The sequence below is a fragment of the Globicephala melas genome, chromosome 3, assembly GCF_963455315.2.
Source record: "Globicephala melas chromosome 3, mGloMel1.2, whole genome shotgun sequence".
In the NCBI taxonomy this organism is placed as follows: domain Eukaryota; kingdom Metazoa; phylum Chordata; class Mammalia; order Artiodactyla; family Delphinidae; genus Globicephala; species Globicephala melas.
Window position 1 is genome coordinate 59,820,249 of NC_083316.1, and position 17,208 is coordinate 59,837,456.

Here is a 17,208-nt window from a genome sequence, read left to right on the forward strand (position 1 = left end):
CTTTATTTATGCAGCTTGCGTTTTTCCTGACCCCTCTCTTTTGCCCTGGTCCCTAGACATTGGAGCGATTAGAACGTTGTTGTTGTAACTTTTGCCCCCTATTGTAGTTCCTGGAGCTGGAGCCACTGCGTGAGGACCTGCTCTTACCACAAGGCTTTGCTCCAGCTAGATTCTCACCACCAGGTCCTGTCCACAATGGGCAGCTCTTAGGAAAGACAAATCCATAATTTTGCTTTGTTTCATGAGACTATTTCTGGCAGTTGAACTGGTTGGTTGGTTGGAATGAATGACCTTGCATTGAAAGCCAAGAGGCTCCACAGGGTTTTTCCATCTCAGAGATGTCACGGTTGCCTCTCTCTCTCTCTCTGAATTCCATGCTAATGTTATATATACTTCTGTGATGCTGCTGCTCTGAATGAGAGATGTCGCAATGCAAGTACTTATTAATTTACATATAGGTCCTCTACCAAGGTTTAGCTCTTTGCCGAAACCAGGTGCTGTTTAAATGTATGGTTATTTGTCAAATATGGGATTTTACTTAACTTTCCCTTCACAATAGGGTTTGTTGGCATCAAAGACCCAGAGGGAGGCAAGACATTGATTTTAGGACCCCAGTTCGAGGGAGGCGAGTGATGAGGATGCACTAAGAAATTAATTTTGGAGAGAATCGAGATTGAAGTTAATCATCCATTGATATGACACATGTATATTGGGTTCCTACTATGGGCAAAGCACTGGGTGTACAAGCAGTGAATAAAACTGGAGAGCTGGTAAACTAGAACAACAGATGATTTTTTTTAAGAGCTCAAAGTCTTAGAGACACAAAAAGTTTTGAGGAAAGAATGAAAATTACCTGAAAATATTACTTTTATATATCTGCTCTTCTCTTTCCTTTCCTTCTTTTTTTTTTTTTAAATGTTTTAAAATAGAACTCTTATCACAGGCATCAGTGAAGCCTGATAGAGGCATCATAGGAGAAGAATCAATGCCAGTGCCCTCCTGGTGTAGATTACAGAGGAGGAGGGGAGGGGAAGTGTGACCTCTTCCCTCTGTGGGCCCTTGGCCACTAAATCCTGGGGATTTTTTTAAGGGACTGAACAACTTAATCAAGGGAAGTCAACAAGAGTAAAATTCCAAAACCTAATTTTTGAGGCCAAAGATTAATACTATAAAACTGACAAAGTCCCTGCCACAGAATGAAAAAGTCATTTAAGTCTAAAAGTGTTCTTTGTAAATTTGTTTACAAACCAGTTAGTGTAAAAATCAGAAATAAAATCAAAATCAGCTAGGATTTTCTGGCCCATGGGAAGTTCAGCATCCTAGGTACCTCTTTGGTAATCTTGAAATGGATTTACATGTGAATTGGAGCTAGATTTTCAAAATTTTGGTCAAACGTTTTGTTGCTTATTGAAAAGGACTCTTCACCTAATGGACAGATCCCCTATATAGCATTTACAGCTAAATGCTTTCTTCTTTTTTGCAAGAGCACCTCATATAATTTCAATGAAACATTATTTTAAGGCTCCAGTTTATATGAATTAGCAGATTTTCTAAGAAGATATAAACTCCAGACATTCAGAAGAGTTTAATTCATCACATTTAAAAGACACTTGAAGTTAACATTATAGTTTGCAGAAGATAAATTCCTACCTCTGTCTATTTTGTTTAATTTTACTTCCTGGAATGTCCTCAGTTCTTTCTAGAGACTGCAGAATTCACTCTCAAAGTGAAAACAATTTAAGTTCATTTTTAAATAATTTAAATAAACACTACTAGACAACGTGTAACACTTGGAGTGGGAAGAAGGGCTGAGGGTTTTGGGAAACCTCACAATAAACATTAAGGGTTTAAAATGACAGAACATCGAGCAGCGTTTTTTTGTAGTGACTGTCGTGCCTTCCCACCCTCCCCCACTGGACCTTGTGGCTGGTCAGCGGGAGGTTCCTGCCTTAAACTTTAACAACACCATCCTTACTCTGCATACGTGGTCTTTGTTCATAGTAAATTCTCCCCACACTACAGAAGATGTGATCTGGTAAAATAACAACTGTGACACTCCAACATGCTTAGATTAGAGACATTTAGGAAAATGAAAAGAAGGTGCAAAGAGCTGACTGTGTCCTTCCCCTCCAACACCCCAAATTCATTAGTTGGAGCCCAGCGTGATGGTGTGACAATATTTGGAGGCGGGGCCTTTAGGAGGAAATTAGGGTTAGATTAGGTGGGGCTCTCATGATGGGATTAATGCCCTTATGAAAAGAAAAGAAAGCAAAACTGCAGGAAATCTCTCTTTCTCTCTCTTTCTCCCCCCCCACACCTCTCCCCCTTCTCCCTCCCTCTCTCCATCCCTGCCTCTCCCTCCCCTTCCCAGCATGCATGCATCAAGGGAGGGCCACATGAGGACCTAATAAGAAGATGGCCATCTGTCAACCAGCAAGAGGGCCGTAGTCATCAGGAACCGAATCAGCTGGCACCTTGATCTTGAACTTCCCCAGCCTCCAGAAACGTGAGAAACAGATGTCTATTGTTTAAACCTCCCAGTCTATGGTATTTTATTATAGCAGCCAGAGCTGACTGATTTCAGAAGCCTTCACAAGCCAGCTGGTTTTACTGACATGCTTAGAAACTGTAGAGATCAAATGATAATCTTCATGTGTAGTAGGCAGACCCTATTTGTTAATGTCATCACTTGCCCAGACCCAAATAGATTTCTACTGTGATTGTCTTCATTGAACACCTATTGTATGTTAGACAAAGGTCAAATTCCAACTCCATGAAAGCGCTCAATTTTTAGACTTTCAAAGTCTCTAGGAAGAAAATCTTAGCTTGGAATTAAACACATGAAAAATCAGCAGACTTTCAACAGCTATAACTTTCCACACTGCTATCTTTGACCCTCTGGGGTTACTTCTTTTATTTACTATCTGGGAACTAAAGTAGAAATCTGGGTACTCCAAGTGCTAACATTTTATTATTTTTTTTTAGTCAAGAGAACAATAGAAACATAAATAGCAACTAAAGTAGCATTTGCTAAAGGCTCAAAGGAGCCTTTGATACAGGATATTTGATACAGGAATTTAGAGGAGGAAAAAATGAAGTTAAATTGCAAGAAGTAAAAAACCAGCACAGGACTAGCCATTGACACAGCCCAGGTTAGAGATTGCATGGGAGTGGAGTGGTAGTGGTGATGATGAGAACAAAGAAGAATGAAGAGACATTAACAAACAACAGAGATATTCACACACGCACACAAAAAAACAACAAAAAACCAACCACCAAATCTTAGTGGCTGACTGGACGCTGAGGCATGATCCTGGAGGAATCCAAAAAGATTGAGGTCGAAACATCAAAAATCTAAGTGAGGGGCTTCCCTGGTGGTGCACTGGTTGAGAATCCGCCTGCCAATGCAGGGACACGGGTTCGATTCCTAGTCCGGGAAGTTCCCACATTCCACGGAGCAACTAAGCCTGTGGGCCACAACTACTGAAGCTCGTGTGCCTAGAGCTTGTGCTCCGCAACAAGAGAAGCACCGCAACGAGAAGCCCGCGCAATGCAACGAAGAGTAGCCCCAGCTCACTGCAACTAGAGAAAGCCTGCGCACAACAACAAAGACCCAATGCAGCCAAAAATAAATAAATAAAATAAATTAATTTTTTAAAAAAGTCTAAGTGATTGGAAATGTTTGTATTAACAGAGTATGGCAGTCAGAGGAAAGATCCATTGGTAGATGGGAGAGATGTGGAATTGGTGGGTTCTGATTTTTTACCTGTTGAGTGTGAGGTGACAGTTGTATTTATAGTATGACAAAAGGCAGGCACTGGTGATATTGCCTCCCTTGCTATGGTATTCCTTGGTTCTATTGGTTTTTATACTTGGCCTCAGGCTGACCAGATCCAGATGTAAAGTTAACCCTTAACAAGCTGAGTAACTGACCTGTAGCAGCTGGTTGGCTACCCCCACTCCCCCCGCAAAAAAAAGCTTTAAAGCGGAGGGGCCCCACCAAAATATTTAAGCAGTGCTTTGTGAAAGTGTGGTAATTTCTGTTTACACAACAGACCAGACCTAGGGGCAACCCTCCCCCTATTCATGAAGTGAAGAGCTATCCCTTGTTGAGTTTTAACAGGAGGGCCAGGAGTCACTAACCAGTCCCCAAATAGAGAAGCTGGTCATCAGGAAATGGGTCCCAGCAGCCCCTTAGGGGGCAGCTGAGTTTTGGGGTAGAAGCCACAATCCCTTCCCCAGATAGTAAGCATCTTTCTAGAAAGATTTGTATGTTTGCATATTCAGATTGCCACCATCAGTGTGTTTATCTCAGTGAGACTTTGTTTTGAAATAATGTAGATTTGCCTTAGTCAAGAAAATTAAATGAATCTGAATTTAAAAAACTAGTAAACCAACAAAACCATTACATCTATTTGACTATACTAACAGAATGCTTGTTTCCTTTTTAAAAATATTTTGAAAAGCATTCCAGAGAGAGAGAGATTTTAACGTTTTAATTAATTAATTATGGCTGCATCAGGTCTTTGTTGCTGTGCGCAGGCTTTCTCTAGTTGCGGCAAGCAGGGACTACTCTTTGTTGCAGTGCACGGACTTCTCATTGCAGTGGCTTTTCTCCTTGCAGAGCACGGGCTCTAGGCTGGTGGGCTTCAGTAGTTGTGGCACGCGGGCTCAGTAGTTGTGGCTCACGGGCTCTAGAGCGCAGGCTTCAGTAGTTGTGGCGCACGGGCTTAGTTGCTCCGCGGCATGTGGGATCTTCCCGGACCAGGGCTCGAACCCGTGTCCCTGGCATTGGTAGGCAGATTCTTAACCACTGTGCCACCAGGGAAGTCCCCAACTGCCATTTCTGAGGTGCCATGAGCAAAAACAGGGTACTGTGTATGATCCCTGCATGCTGAACCACCAAGGCGGTGGGCAGATCACCCAGGCCACCCTTTTCCACCTGACCCACCAATCCTCCCCTACCCTCACCCCATTTAAAGGAACTAGACCACCTTCCTTAGGAAGCGAGCAAGGGCACCGGTTTGTCATTCTCGCTGTCTCCTGCTGCAGCACCAGTCCCAATAAAACCTTGCCTGAATTTCTCATATTGCCTCTTACCAATTTCTATTGATTAAATAATCCAGGAGCCCAGGTTGGTAACATAATGGGTGTCTTCATTTTCATTCTCTGATAGTCAAGCTTCTTTCAAAATATCCAAGCTCTCCAAGGTCAGCTAGAAATTCATTTGCCTCTCATCTGCCAGTTAAGACAGAGTGTTCCAGAAGTGGGTATAGGAGTCAGGCAAAGAAAATTAAAGCTAGGATTAAGAGCTACTGCTAAAGACAGATCAATCTGAGATAAGATAAAGCATATTTGAAGTCATAGTTCATGGAAATCATGAATAATTTTAAAAAATGGATTCAGGATAACTTTACAGATATGTGGTAGAGCCCTTAGCCCTTTCAGATCTTATCTGAAAACCAACAGGGAAATGCAGGGGATTATTAGGAAAACTATAATCAGAAATACTGCCTGGATGCAAACTGGACCCCCAGGTCCCTAGTTCTTTGTGATGTCAAATAGATGATGGTAATTTGGGGGCATTTATAGCAGTTCCTTTAGCATTCGCCCGGGAAAAGGGAACATGCATTTAGTAGAAGGTGACATGTTGAAATGCACAGTTAAATTTATTAGCCTGAAACAGGAGACAGGTTTTTTTGTTTTTTTAAAGGAATTTTGCCATTTTTTAAAAAAAATTTTATTTATTTATTTATGGCTGTGTTGGGTCTTCGTTTCTGTGTGAGGGCTTTCTCTAGTTGCAGCAAGTGGGGGCCACTCCTCATTGCGGTGCGCGGGCCGCTCATTATTGCAGCCTCTCTTGTTGCGGAGCACAGGCTCCAGACGTGCAGGCTCAGTAGTTGTGGCTCACGGGCCTATTTGCTCTGCGGCATGTGGGATCCTCCCAGACCAGGGCTCGAACCCGTGTCCCCTGCATTGGCAGGCAGATTCTCAACCACTGCACCACCAAGGAAGCCCCTAGGAGACAGGTTTTTGTGTTGGGAGAAAAGTTTGGATTCAGGTAAATTCAGCGCTGCCCTTTACTGTACTACCTATGAGACTTTTTGAGTCGGTTTCTTCACTGTTAAATAAGAATAACCAGGGGCTTCCCTCGTGGCGCAGTGGTTGAGAGTCCGCCTGCCGATGCAGGGGACACGGGTTCGTGCCCCGGTCCGGGAAGATCCCACATGCCGCGGAGCGGCTGGGCCCATGAGCCATGGCCACTGAGCCTGCGCGTCCGGAGCCTGTGCTCCACAACGGGAGAGGCCACAACAGTGAGAGGCCTGCATACCACAAACAAACAAACAAAAGAATAACAAGTTCTTCACAGAGTTGTTACAGATTGAAAGTTGCAACTATTCCTAGTATAGTGCCTGGTATGTACCTGTATTTAGTAAATTCGTGATTATAACAAAATAATTAAGCAGCTACTATATTCCAGGCATTGCTGCAAGTCCTGGCACACAGCAGTGAAGAATTAGACCAAGTCCCAGCTCTCAGAAAGCTCATGTTCTAGAGGGAGATGACAAACAATAAACAAATAATCCAGTGTATGTTGTGTTAGATGATAAATGCAATTGAGAAAGTTAATGCAGAGTAAAGGGGATAAAAAGTGAAGGGGGCCACCTAGAATCAATGCTGCTTTCTCTTCCTCCTCGTTTCCAGGCTACCCTGGGGATCATCTTCTCAGAGTCACTGAAGTTCTAACTTTCTTAAACTGTGAAATGGAAAAAATAATAACGGAACTGTGCATGGCTTTATTTTTTTAATAAAATTAAAGTTCAGTCTCTCCAAACTTTGATTTGTTTAGAACTTTAGAGCAGAGAGAAAAAGGCAAGATTGCCAAGAAGGCTTGCCGATTTAACATTGACAAAATATTTGAAAGTTGTCCAAAGCTATAGGCTGTAGTGAAGTGTAAAGGAACTTCACTGGAAAAAAAAAATTATGTATATAAAAACAAAAACATGTACCGTAGAAGAAGCAACGGGCAGAGGCTCTCAGGAGACCTGGAATGTCACTAAGGCTCTATTCTTCCTTAGCTGTGGAAATCATGCAACTTCTCTGTGCCTCTTTGTTTCCCTGGCCATAAAGTGATGTGTAGAGGCCACCAGTTCTACAGTTATCCTCTACCCTGACATTACTACCTGACTTTTGTTTTTGAGAACTGAAACACGGACCGTGACATTTATTTCTGTTCTGATTCATTTTTGTTTTTTAAGCGGATGTTGGACTCTAAGGATTCCCTTTTTAGGTACAGAGTTCTCCTTGGCAATAAAATGCAGATTCCTGCTCAGCATCACTCTTTTTCTGGGACAGGGAATGGGTTAGAAAATGTTAACAAGCCAAAGTCTCTTAGGACTTTGAAAAAGGCTTTAATGATTTCTTTCCTTTCACTTCCTCATGCCTCACTTCTTTGGGTGACGCTTTGAAAGCACATTGGTCACTATTGTGGTAAAAATGTTAAAATGATCAACAACATGATATTATTGGAAAAGGACCAAATCATGTCAAAAGTGAATGGAACGGTGCATGCCGAGATCTTTACTCAAACATACTTTTAAAATCCTGTTTGACGCTCTTGATATGAATAATCTGTTATTGTTATAAAAACTAAATTGCGTTTTGTCAGACACCTCATTTCAACTAGTTAGAAGGAGAGAGACCTCTGAAAACAATCATGTTTTAAATAATACTGCTTTAAAAATTGTTTTACCAGGTCTAGTAGTTTTCCAGTGTCATCTTTTGTTTTACATTAAAGAAAAAACACTTCTTGCTTTATTAAAAAGACATTTTTCACTAGACGGTGTCAGTTTTTGTTTTAATATTCCTGCAAGCACAGTCAGATGGCAAAGTAAGCTGGCATATTGTATTTATTTGAATCACCCTCCAATGTCCAACCCTAAGAGAAAAATAGCCCAAAATTCTGCAGACAAGTTTCTTTTCTGAGATTCTGCAAAGAAGTGATCTGTGAGCTAGTAGTTACCCAGTGAATGCAGACTGAAATCCCAAAGATTCATTTCAGCACTTGCAAAATAAATCAGGAGCATTTGCTTTTACAATTTCTTCTTAGCGTTAAGTTCTCCATAGAAACATTAGCCACGACAGAGTTTTAAAACCTCCCCAGAGCCTTCAGAGAAGAGCTGACCAGCTGGAACATGAACTTACAACTATTCTCCTGCAGACCACCTATTTTTGCTTTAACCTTCACTTTCTACCATTAACAGATATTTACTTTATTTATTACATTTGGTGATATCTCTATGTGTCGATGACACCAACTTGTTTGTATTAAAACTACCCCTTTATCACACTGGCGTCAATCAACCTCACTGAAGCTCTCCTTACTTCCCTCTTCTGCTTCTGCCAGAGCCCCTTCCACCAGGTATCAGCACCTTCCAGCTGCCCCACTCAAATCCATCCTATAACCTGCTGCAAGAGTCCCCTTCCCTATACTCCCTTGCATCATGCAGCTCCCGTACCCCAAACCTTTGAGCTCTCAAATGCTTCTGTGATAATATCCCGTCCTCTTTGCCCATATTCAGTGTCCTCCATGATCTGATACCAGCTTCAAATCCCCCACCCTCAGCCAACCTCATGCCCCACTCCATTGTCCCTTGTCGTTGCCTGTCCTCCAGGAGTAGGCATTCTCCTTCCAACTCTTCTTCAAGGTCTACCTCAAACCATATGTTCAAACCCTATCACCTTCCTTGACCATTCCAGTTTACAGTGACTTTCCTAACACCTCTAAATACATAGACTAGGCACTTTTTCTTTTTTCTTTTTTTTTGTCTACACCGCGCAGCATGTGGGATCTTAGTTCCCTCACCAGGGATCAAACCCTGGCCCCTGCAGTGGAAGCTCCAGAGTCCTAACCACTGGACCACTAGGGAATTCCCTAAACTACCCACTTATTTGGGTCCTAAATCATACGCTCATACTGAAAATTGATATGTGTGAGCTCTAATTGTAGTACTTAATACATGGAATCATAGAGGTGAAATGAACTTGAGATATCTGATTCAACATGTCCAGAAACACAGGAAATTCCCCTTGAACATGCCCCTGTCTGAGTGAACACTGACTGACAGGGTGCTGTGCCTCAAAATGTGGCCATTTCACCTTTGAATTGCTCTTATAAAAAGAGGCATCTGCTTATTTATTTATTTTTGGCTGCATTGGGTCTTTGTTGCTGCACGCGGGCTTTCTCTAGTTGTGGCGAGCGGGGTCTATTCTTCCTTGCGGTGAGCGAGCTTCTCATTGCTGTGGCTTCTCTTGTTGCAGAGCATGGGCTCTAGGTGCACAAGCTTTAGTAGTTGTGGCACGTGGGCTCAGTAGCTGTGGCTCACGGGCTCTAGTGCACAGGCTCAGTAGTTGTGGCGCATGGGCTTAGCTGCTCTGCGGCATGGGGGAATCTTCCCAGACCAGGGCTCAAACCCATGTCCCCTGCATTGGCAGGAGGATTCTTAACCACTGCGCCACCAGGGAAGCCCGAGGCATCTGCTTTTTAAGGGAGAAAAGGCCCACTCAGCCCATTCCAACCAGGGGAGTGGGATAGAACCTCCTTGCTCTCCCATGGGAAGACACTTCCCTGAGTCCAGCTGAGATGCCTCGTGCTTATTTTCTAACATCACAGGGGAACTTGTTAGAAATGCAGATCCATGAGCCCCAGTCCAGACCCAACTGAACTGGAAAGTCTGAGGGTGGGCCCCCAGAATCTGAGTTTCAACAAGTTTGAGAAGGACTGCAGCTCCCACGTGAAATGGAAACAAGCGGGCCACCCTCTATCTTTGCAGACTACAAAATGGTTAGTGTCAGTATGCCACCTTTTCTCCAACGAAATCATCTCTTATAACTCCAATTAGTTTATTTAGCCAGCCAATTATTTTATTTAGCAACCCATACATTCCACATTTGACAAGCAGGTGAGGACACGGGTTTAGAAGAGTCCACATTCCTCCAGATCTTATCACTCTGAGGCACAAAGAGAAAAATAGCTCCAGGTGACTGCATGAAAACAAAACAACCCCCCCCCCCCGAAATCTTTAAAAACTGCCACAGGTAGTTTAGTTTCCTTAAAAGCTAAGCCGGAAAAGGTTTTTGTGGTGTGCGACCCCAGCTGGGCTGGGCGACAGTTCTGTACTTGGGGGAGGGCAGCGGGCCCAAGGTGATCCGAGGATGACTCGCAGTTGTGTTTTGAGTGGTTGCTCAGCGAGTGTTTATCTTGTCCCTCCAGCAAACACACACTCTCAGTTTCTGGTCATGAAAGGGGAACCCGGTATTTTGTAGACAAGGAGTCACAGAAGCAACGTTCGAGGGGAAAAAAGAAAAAAGGAAAAAAAAAAAAGTCAAGGCGCAATCTCCCCAGACGAAAAGGAACCGCGCTGTTTGTCCTTCTGTAACCGAGCAACACCCTGGGCGGCTGGGGCTGGCTGTGTCTTCTGCGGTTTCTCTTGCTCTTCTCCGCAGAGGTTCACTTCCACCCTCTAAACGCTCCACAAGTGAAAAAGCAGGCGGGGCGGCCGCGGGCCCCAGTGGCAAGGGATCCCGGCCCAGGGCCCCGTGCAGCCCCTTCCTCCAGCCGCGGGGCCGGACAGGGGCGGGTCCAGGCGGCCGGGCGCTGCGCCCCGCGCGCGGTAGAGGTCGCTGCGCCGCGGCGCGCGCTCTCACCGCGGTGGATAACGGGGCCGGGCTGTAGGAGAAAGGAAACCTGCCCGGGAGGCGGCGGCGGCGGCCCGGAGCGAGCGAGGGAGGAGAGTTCACTTTTGCTCCGGTGTCAGCGCGCGGCGGCGGCAGCGGGCGCTGACGAGGGAGCACCGAGCGAGCGGGGCGCCCATCTCGGGGCGGCCAGGGGAGGGCCGCGAGAGGCCGGATACTAGCGCGCCGGCTGGGCGCGGAGCGGCGAGCCTGGCCAGCGAGGGGAGCCGCGGGGGGCGCGCCGCGTGCGGGCCCCCGGAACCGCGCAGGATGCCCCACGAGGAGCAGCCGTCCCTGCAGAGACCCCGCTACGGCTGTAAGTGCGCCGGGCGCGCGGGGTTCCACTGGCCTTGGGGAGCTCTCTCCCTACGGGAGGGTTGGAGAAACCGAGGGAGCCGGGTGCGCGCCGCGGAGGAACCGGAGGGCAGCGGCTGGGTGGCTGGCAAAGTTGGGAGCTGGAGTTGCAAAGGCTAGTGAGCGGCGTCCTCCCGCTCTCCCCACAAATTCCTAATCCCCAGCTGGCACCCCAGTCCTCTACCCCGCACACCCCACCGTGGCGCGAGGCAGAGCTGGGTCTGCGCCCTGGGACACACCAAGTTGGGCGTTTAAGGGTATCAGGTGAGGAGCCCTCGGAGCTCCTGGACGTTGCCGGCTCGGGCCAGGGGGTGGCGTAAGGGACCCTTTTCTTCCAACTCAGAGGGGAGGAAAGTTTGTTTGCTGTGGCTGCAGGTGGGCTCCGCTAGTAGTGTGCCCGCGCATTCTGCTACTAGCAACGTCGGCTTTCCTGGAAGGGGCGGTGTTTCCTCCTACCCCGCCCCCTCGTGCTTCACCTGGGCCGCAAGAGCCAGTGTGGGCCCCACAGGTGGGAGTCCTTTCCTGCTGCGGCTGAAAGGGACACCTCGCCCATCCCCCCCGTGCGGCGCGCGGGAGGATTGCAGCCGGGACAGGACGCGGCGCTGGGCTCCCCGGGATCCGGTTGGAGCCGCGTGACTTGAATGAGGTAGTGTCGATTACCCAGCCAGGGTCTACCCTCGGAAAGAGGTTGCTTTGGCGGATCTTGAGTGGATAGAGCCAGATGAGAACTAACCACACGGCTTCATGTGCAGAGTTCAGAGTCTTTACCAAACCTGTGTCAGGAAGTATTTCCTTTAAAACAAACAGAAAGTTGGCACGCTCTCTCAACAGGGTTGGCCCTGTCAGTGATCCCTGTGGCGGATCACAGGTTAATCTTTTGCCCAGGCTGGCCTTGGTGGCAGGGGTACCAGGCTTGGGTTAAGATAGTGAACCCTGCTGCATGTTTTGTGGTTCTGGCTGGTTGTGAGGGCCACAGGCTTGCCTAATAAAGGGGAGTAGTCACGGTGCTCACCCTCCCTTTCCTCCCCGCCAGTCTTGGAATGGAGCATCAGAGATGAGAAGTTAATTTTCCCAGGTGACCTTTTCTGTGTCAGCCAGTGAGAAGGCAGCCTGAGGAGTCAGCTGCAGCCTCTGTACTCTAGGGAAGTGCATTTAACAAGTAACCTGGCCCTGCCCTTTGCAGCCTTAGTTTGCACTTTGCCTAACCAACACAGAGGGCAGAGTTCCTTGCGGTGGGATGTGCTCATCCGGAGTGGTGTCAACCATCTTCAGATAGGTGAAAGTCCTTTATGTGTCAGGCTCCCAGAATGTATGGTAGCTTCACTGTGTCAAATGATAAGATGGCCACAATGTGTAGAAACTAGGCGAGTATGAATTTAAAAATGCGTTTTGATATCACATTTTAAACCACGATCTGTTTGCTGTGTCGTCCCTCACGAGTTCAGCGTGCTGGGCAAACTTGCAGTGCCTGCAGTGCATTAATGTGGCAATTCCATCTGCTTCCCTGCGTGAGCGTCTGTGATGGCCCTTGGTTTTCATTGAATGCACCTGTAGTTTTAGAGCGCTCTTAGAAGCGGCAGTCTAGGAGAGTCAGATCCCACAAGCATGAAGAGCATCGCACATCGGCACATAGCCCCTTTTTTTGGAAATTCTCGTCCAGCTTTTCTCACGAGTCTGGTGTAATAGGTGATGTGCCGTCTTGTTGGAACTTATTTTGTGAGGTGTTTCTATAGAACAAAGATGAAATATTAGCTCACTAATGTAATTCTGCAGAGAATATATGGAGAAAGGAAAAGGGTGAAGCTGCTATACTAATTTAGACGTGAGTAGAATATTATATTACAACCAGAGTATCTTTCTACAATCAAAACTAAATTTAATTGAAAGTTATGCATAGGTATGATTTGCAAAATCATTTTTGTGCTGTTGTAACAAACTGTGATGTATTTGCTAAAGGAGTTCTGAAAACACGTTGCCACCACGATCTGTCAAAAGTTTTATTCCAGTTACTTGAGAGTTAAAAAGACCAGCGATAGCAAAGAGGGGCTTTGTGACTAGATGTAGATGATTTCACTCATCACTGATGATCCAGTCAGCATTTAAGTGGCTCCTGTGGGGCAGTAATCAATATGTCTATGGCAGGAATTGTGGTTTTCTACCCTCTGCAAAACTTCTTTCCTTTCATGAGAAACGTTGTAAATGACGTGTTTCACTATTTGCTTCTCTTTAAAAGTGTAGCGTAAGCCCAGCATGGGTGTGTTTATGTGTGTGTTGCAGGGGAAGGTTCTGGCTGATGCTCTGAGCTTTTGACTGATGCTCTGGTCTGCATGGTGAGATTTCTGAATCAACTGGTAACTGGTGTGTTTCAGTGGTCAACACAACTAAGCCTCTTATCCCTTTCCCAGTACTAGAAATTGAAGTTCTGAACTGTTAAATTCAGGTGTGTAAAACAGGGTTGAGGGCTTCCCTGGTGGCGCAATGGTTGAGAGTCCGCCTGCCGATGCAGGGGACACGGGTTCGTGCCCCGGTCCGGGAAGATCCCACATGCCGCGGAGCGGCTGGGCCCATGAGCCATGGCTGCTGAGCCTGCGCGTCCGGAGCCTGTGCTCCGCAACGGGAGAGGCCACAGCAGTGAGAGGCCTGCGTACCGCAAAAAAAAAAACAAAAAAAAAAAACAAAAAAAAAACAAAACACAGGATTGAATACATCTGTGTTTAGGGCAGCTTGGTTCTAACGGTCTATCAGTGCTTTCCTTTGGAGGCAGAGGGATGTATGCAGTGTTGCCCTGCAATGCTGTCTGTAATAGACAAAAAGTCAAGTCCCTCTTACATGCAACTAATGTTTTGGTTGAGCTTTTCAAAAGGTTCTTTCAGGTCACCAGCTAAAGTGTTATTTTAGTATGCCTTTAACTTTAATTACACATGCCCTTAGCCCAAATGACTTGTTTGGGAGAGTTTAAGCTTGTAATATCCAGTTTGTTGGAGAGTTTAGTGTTGCTTAAGGTGTTAGCAAACGCCTTTTTTCCTCTAGGGAACCATTGGTTTGCTTTTGCCCCTCACCTTCCACTCCATAAGCTTTTCAGCAGCTCATTTTATTTAAAAGGCTAGTATACAGGCAGATCTAATGCTTACCAAGTCTTCTCGGTAATCAAAGGAGAAACAAAGGCCACTCAACTTCTGATCTGAGTCAGGTAAGTCCTACAGGTTAGGCACTTAAGCATGGGGTGTGGAATTTAAGTTGGTGAATTTACCAAGTGCTTGTGTGTTTCACGTGCTCTTGTTATCACCTGCTTATTATGACCTCTGAGAGGGCCAGGGGTTTTCCCGAAGCTGAAACCCCCTGTTACTGTCTCAAAACCCCACAGCTAGCTGGTGACAGAGGGAGTTTGGAAGCCAGTGCTGTCAGACCCTGAAGCCTTTTCTCAGTGGCTGTTGCCATTTGCCTCTCTTGACTCATCAAACGGGGCTTCGCCCCTCCTTTCTCTCTGTTTCAGGTGTTTGTCCTGATTTTCTCAAACTGCAGAAACCTGTAGCCATTTGGATAGTGTGCTCTTTTAAAAGAAGATGAGTGGTATTCTCTCGAGTTTAATTTGGTTTTTTTACCCCTAAGGAAAAGTATGAAAGAATACATGGGCTTTTCGTAGAGTACATCTAGGCTTCAGTAAAACATTCTATGCGTATGCAGAGACATCCCATCTCATTGTGAGGCACTGAAATGAAAGAAAGACTTTTCCATAATATAGCTGCATGCTCCAATGATTCCAAATAGGATAATTTGTAAAACACACTTTATCACATATACTGGCCGTGCCTTAAAGTCTAGGGTTGATGAGAAATCAAGCGGAAGTTTGCAGGGGGTTGACTGACCAGTGAGCCGAGGCTTTTTCCCTTTAGTGTTCCATTTCGTTTTTCTCCCTTGAAAGGCAGAATGGCGTCAGTGAAGTGGCAAAAGCTGTGGTGTTGAGTGGATCCTAGTTGAAATCCTGACTTGGCCATTAACTGCCTGAGTAGCCTGGGGGTTTCTCTTCTACCTTGAAGGATGGTGTTTTCCACTCCTGTGACAGTGGCTGGTGTGGTTCCTTGCACATAGAGCTAAACGCATCGTAGTGACGTCAGTCAACTGAGCACCTAACATGTACAACACATTGCCGACGAAGGGAAAATGACTGAGACGGTTACAGCTTTACAGCTTATAAGAGAATCTGGAAGCTGAAGAGTAATGCCTATACTTTTACTAGTGTACTTCCAAGTTCTGTGGAAGTGAAGACACGAGAGTGACGGATTTGGGTGGGGAAATGGGAAGGCGTCATGAAGGTTGTGACCACGACCTGGAGGGAGGTCAGAGGGAAAACTGAAAGGCGTTCCCGTGTATTTGTTGCATGAGTATTTTGGGGGGGATGACGCTTAGGAGGTGTGGATAGGTGCTGTGGAAAGGAGGTGTAGCCAGAGGGGAATTTATCATGGAATCCTTTATTTGTAGGCAACAAAAGGCAGAGCTGTCCTAAGAGTAGCTTGATCTAGTCTCTCACTGAAGTATCTCGCTCTTTGAGAGGTCTTTTTTTTGGCAAGTGACCTGATGAAGTGGGAAGCGTGGGTGTGCTTGGAATGCATGGGGTTGGGAAGGGCAGGAGGGTGGGTGAGGTTTGGGGACGTGTGCGTCGGGGGGTGCCCTCTCTCTCGTTGCTCAGAGGACCCTTCACCATGCTTCTAGGTTGGGGAATTCTTTTTACTGCCAGGTTGCTTCTGCCAGATAGTTCCGCCAGATAGTTCCACTTGGGATAGGCTAGAAGTAAATCATGATGATGCTTCTGGAACTGGTGGCATCCAACGAATACAAAGAGAGGTAGGTCTGGACCCTCACCGGAGCCTAACAGAGTCCAGCCAGGGAGACAGACAGCTAACTCCAAACCATTTCAGAACGTAAATTCTCTGAAAACAGGTTAAAAAAAAAAAATGGTGTAGTTACAGCAGGGCAAGGACAGCGAAATTATCTAGGGGGTAGGGCTTCTTCTCCCTCTTTTTTTCCTCATACTCTCCATTACTTAATGGCAATTTTGACTTCTGAAATTTCACTGGAGGTTTAGGGCAGTCACAGGAGAACATCTCAGTTTGGTTGAAAGTGGCTAATGCCGAGTTTCCAGTTCATTAGCAGGTCCTCAGATTGGACTACACTCTCACTGGACTCTCCCTTAACTTTACAGTCATGGGTTGTGCATGGCCCTTCTTTCCAAGGTGACCAAGGGCACTGACAGCTGTTTCTCCGGTCAGTGCAGTGGCTTTGCTGGAGCAGTTCCTGGAGCAGCAAGGGCTGTAGAGCATCACCTGGGAACCTGTTGGAAAGGCGAATCCCCTGCCCCACCCAGACCTCCTGAGTCGGGCAGTGTGTGTGTGGGGGTCCTACAAGGGCTTCTGATGCACTGCTCTAGTGCCAGGGTGAAAAAGCATCCCTAATACACAGGTTACCCTCTCCACAGTGCTTGCAAGTTTTTGTCATGTAAGTAAAAACACGTGAGCACGTCACCAAATGCTTTATTTACAGTGTGCCTTGTGTGTTTGACTTGAGCACACACATGCATGGCATACAAACCCCGGCATTGATTTCTGGACAGGTTTGTGTTTATTTTATAGGATCTGTTTCGGTATGGCGTTAAGATTGCTTTTCTCCCTTCTGGGAAACAAATGTGATTTAGAAGATAAAGTGCCAAATCTCCACTAACTAGGGATTAAGTGACATCAACTCCCCAGGGATCTCTGGGGGGAGGTGGTGCTCTCTGGAGCCATTGGGAAGGCTGAGTGAGCTGGGGAACCTGTTTGTGGAATAAGGAAGGTCCCAATCCTGGCCATTCTGGACTTTAATCCTTGTAGGGTGGGGCCTGGACAGTAAGGGTTGAAAGTTGTCTCTTCCCTCCATTTTTTTCATCCAGGACAACTTCAAGTGTTCTTCATTCATTCACAACTTTGAGAGCAGTTGAGTATGTTAGCAGAGATACTATCTGATAGGAATTATTAGTGCACCTAGGTCATGCCCACATTACAGAAAATTACTGATCTGTTTATTTTTCTATTGATTAAAGATAGGAGGACATTCCTCTGATTTTTTTGCTTAGGATCCCCAAAGAGG

General features: G+C 46.0%; 1 protein-coding gene across 3 annotated transcripts in view; it reads left to right on the forward strand.

Annotated features, from left to right (window-relative positions):
• The first annotated feature begins 10,747 nt into the window (after positions 1-10,747).
• The window catches only part of IQGAP2 (IQ motif containing GTPase activating protein 2), a 286,377-nt gene continuing 279,916 nt past the window's right edge, over positions 10,748-17,208 (forward strand). For all 3 annotated transcript variants that reach the window (XM_060295905.1, XM_030846123.2, XM_060295906.1), the window contains exon 1: positions 10,748-11,050. In XM_060295905.1, the coding sequence (XP_060151888.1) occupies positions 11,005-11,050 (46 nt within the window). In that variant the 5' untranslated portion in view covers positions 10,748-11,004. The remainder of the gene's footprint in view (positions 11,051-17,208) is intronic.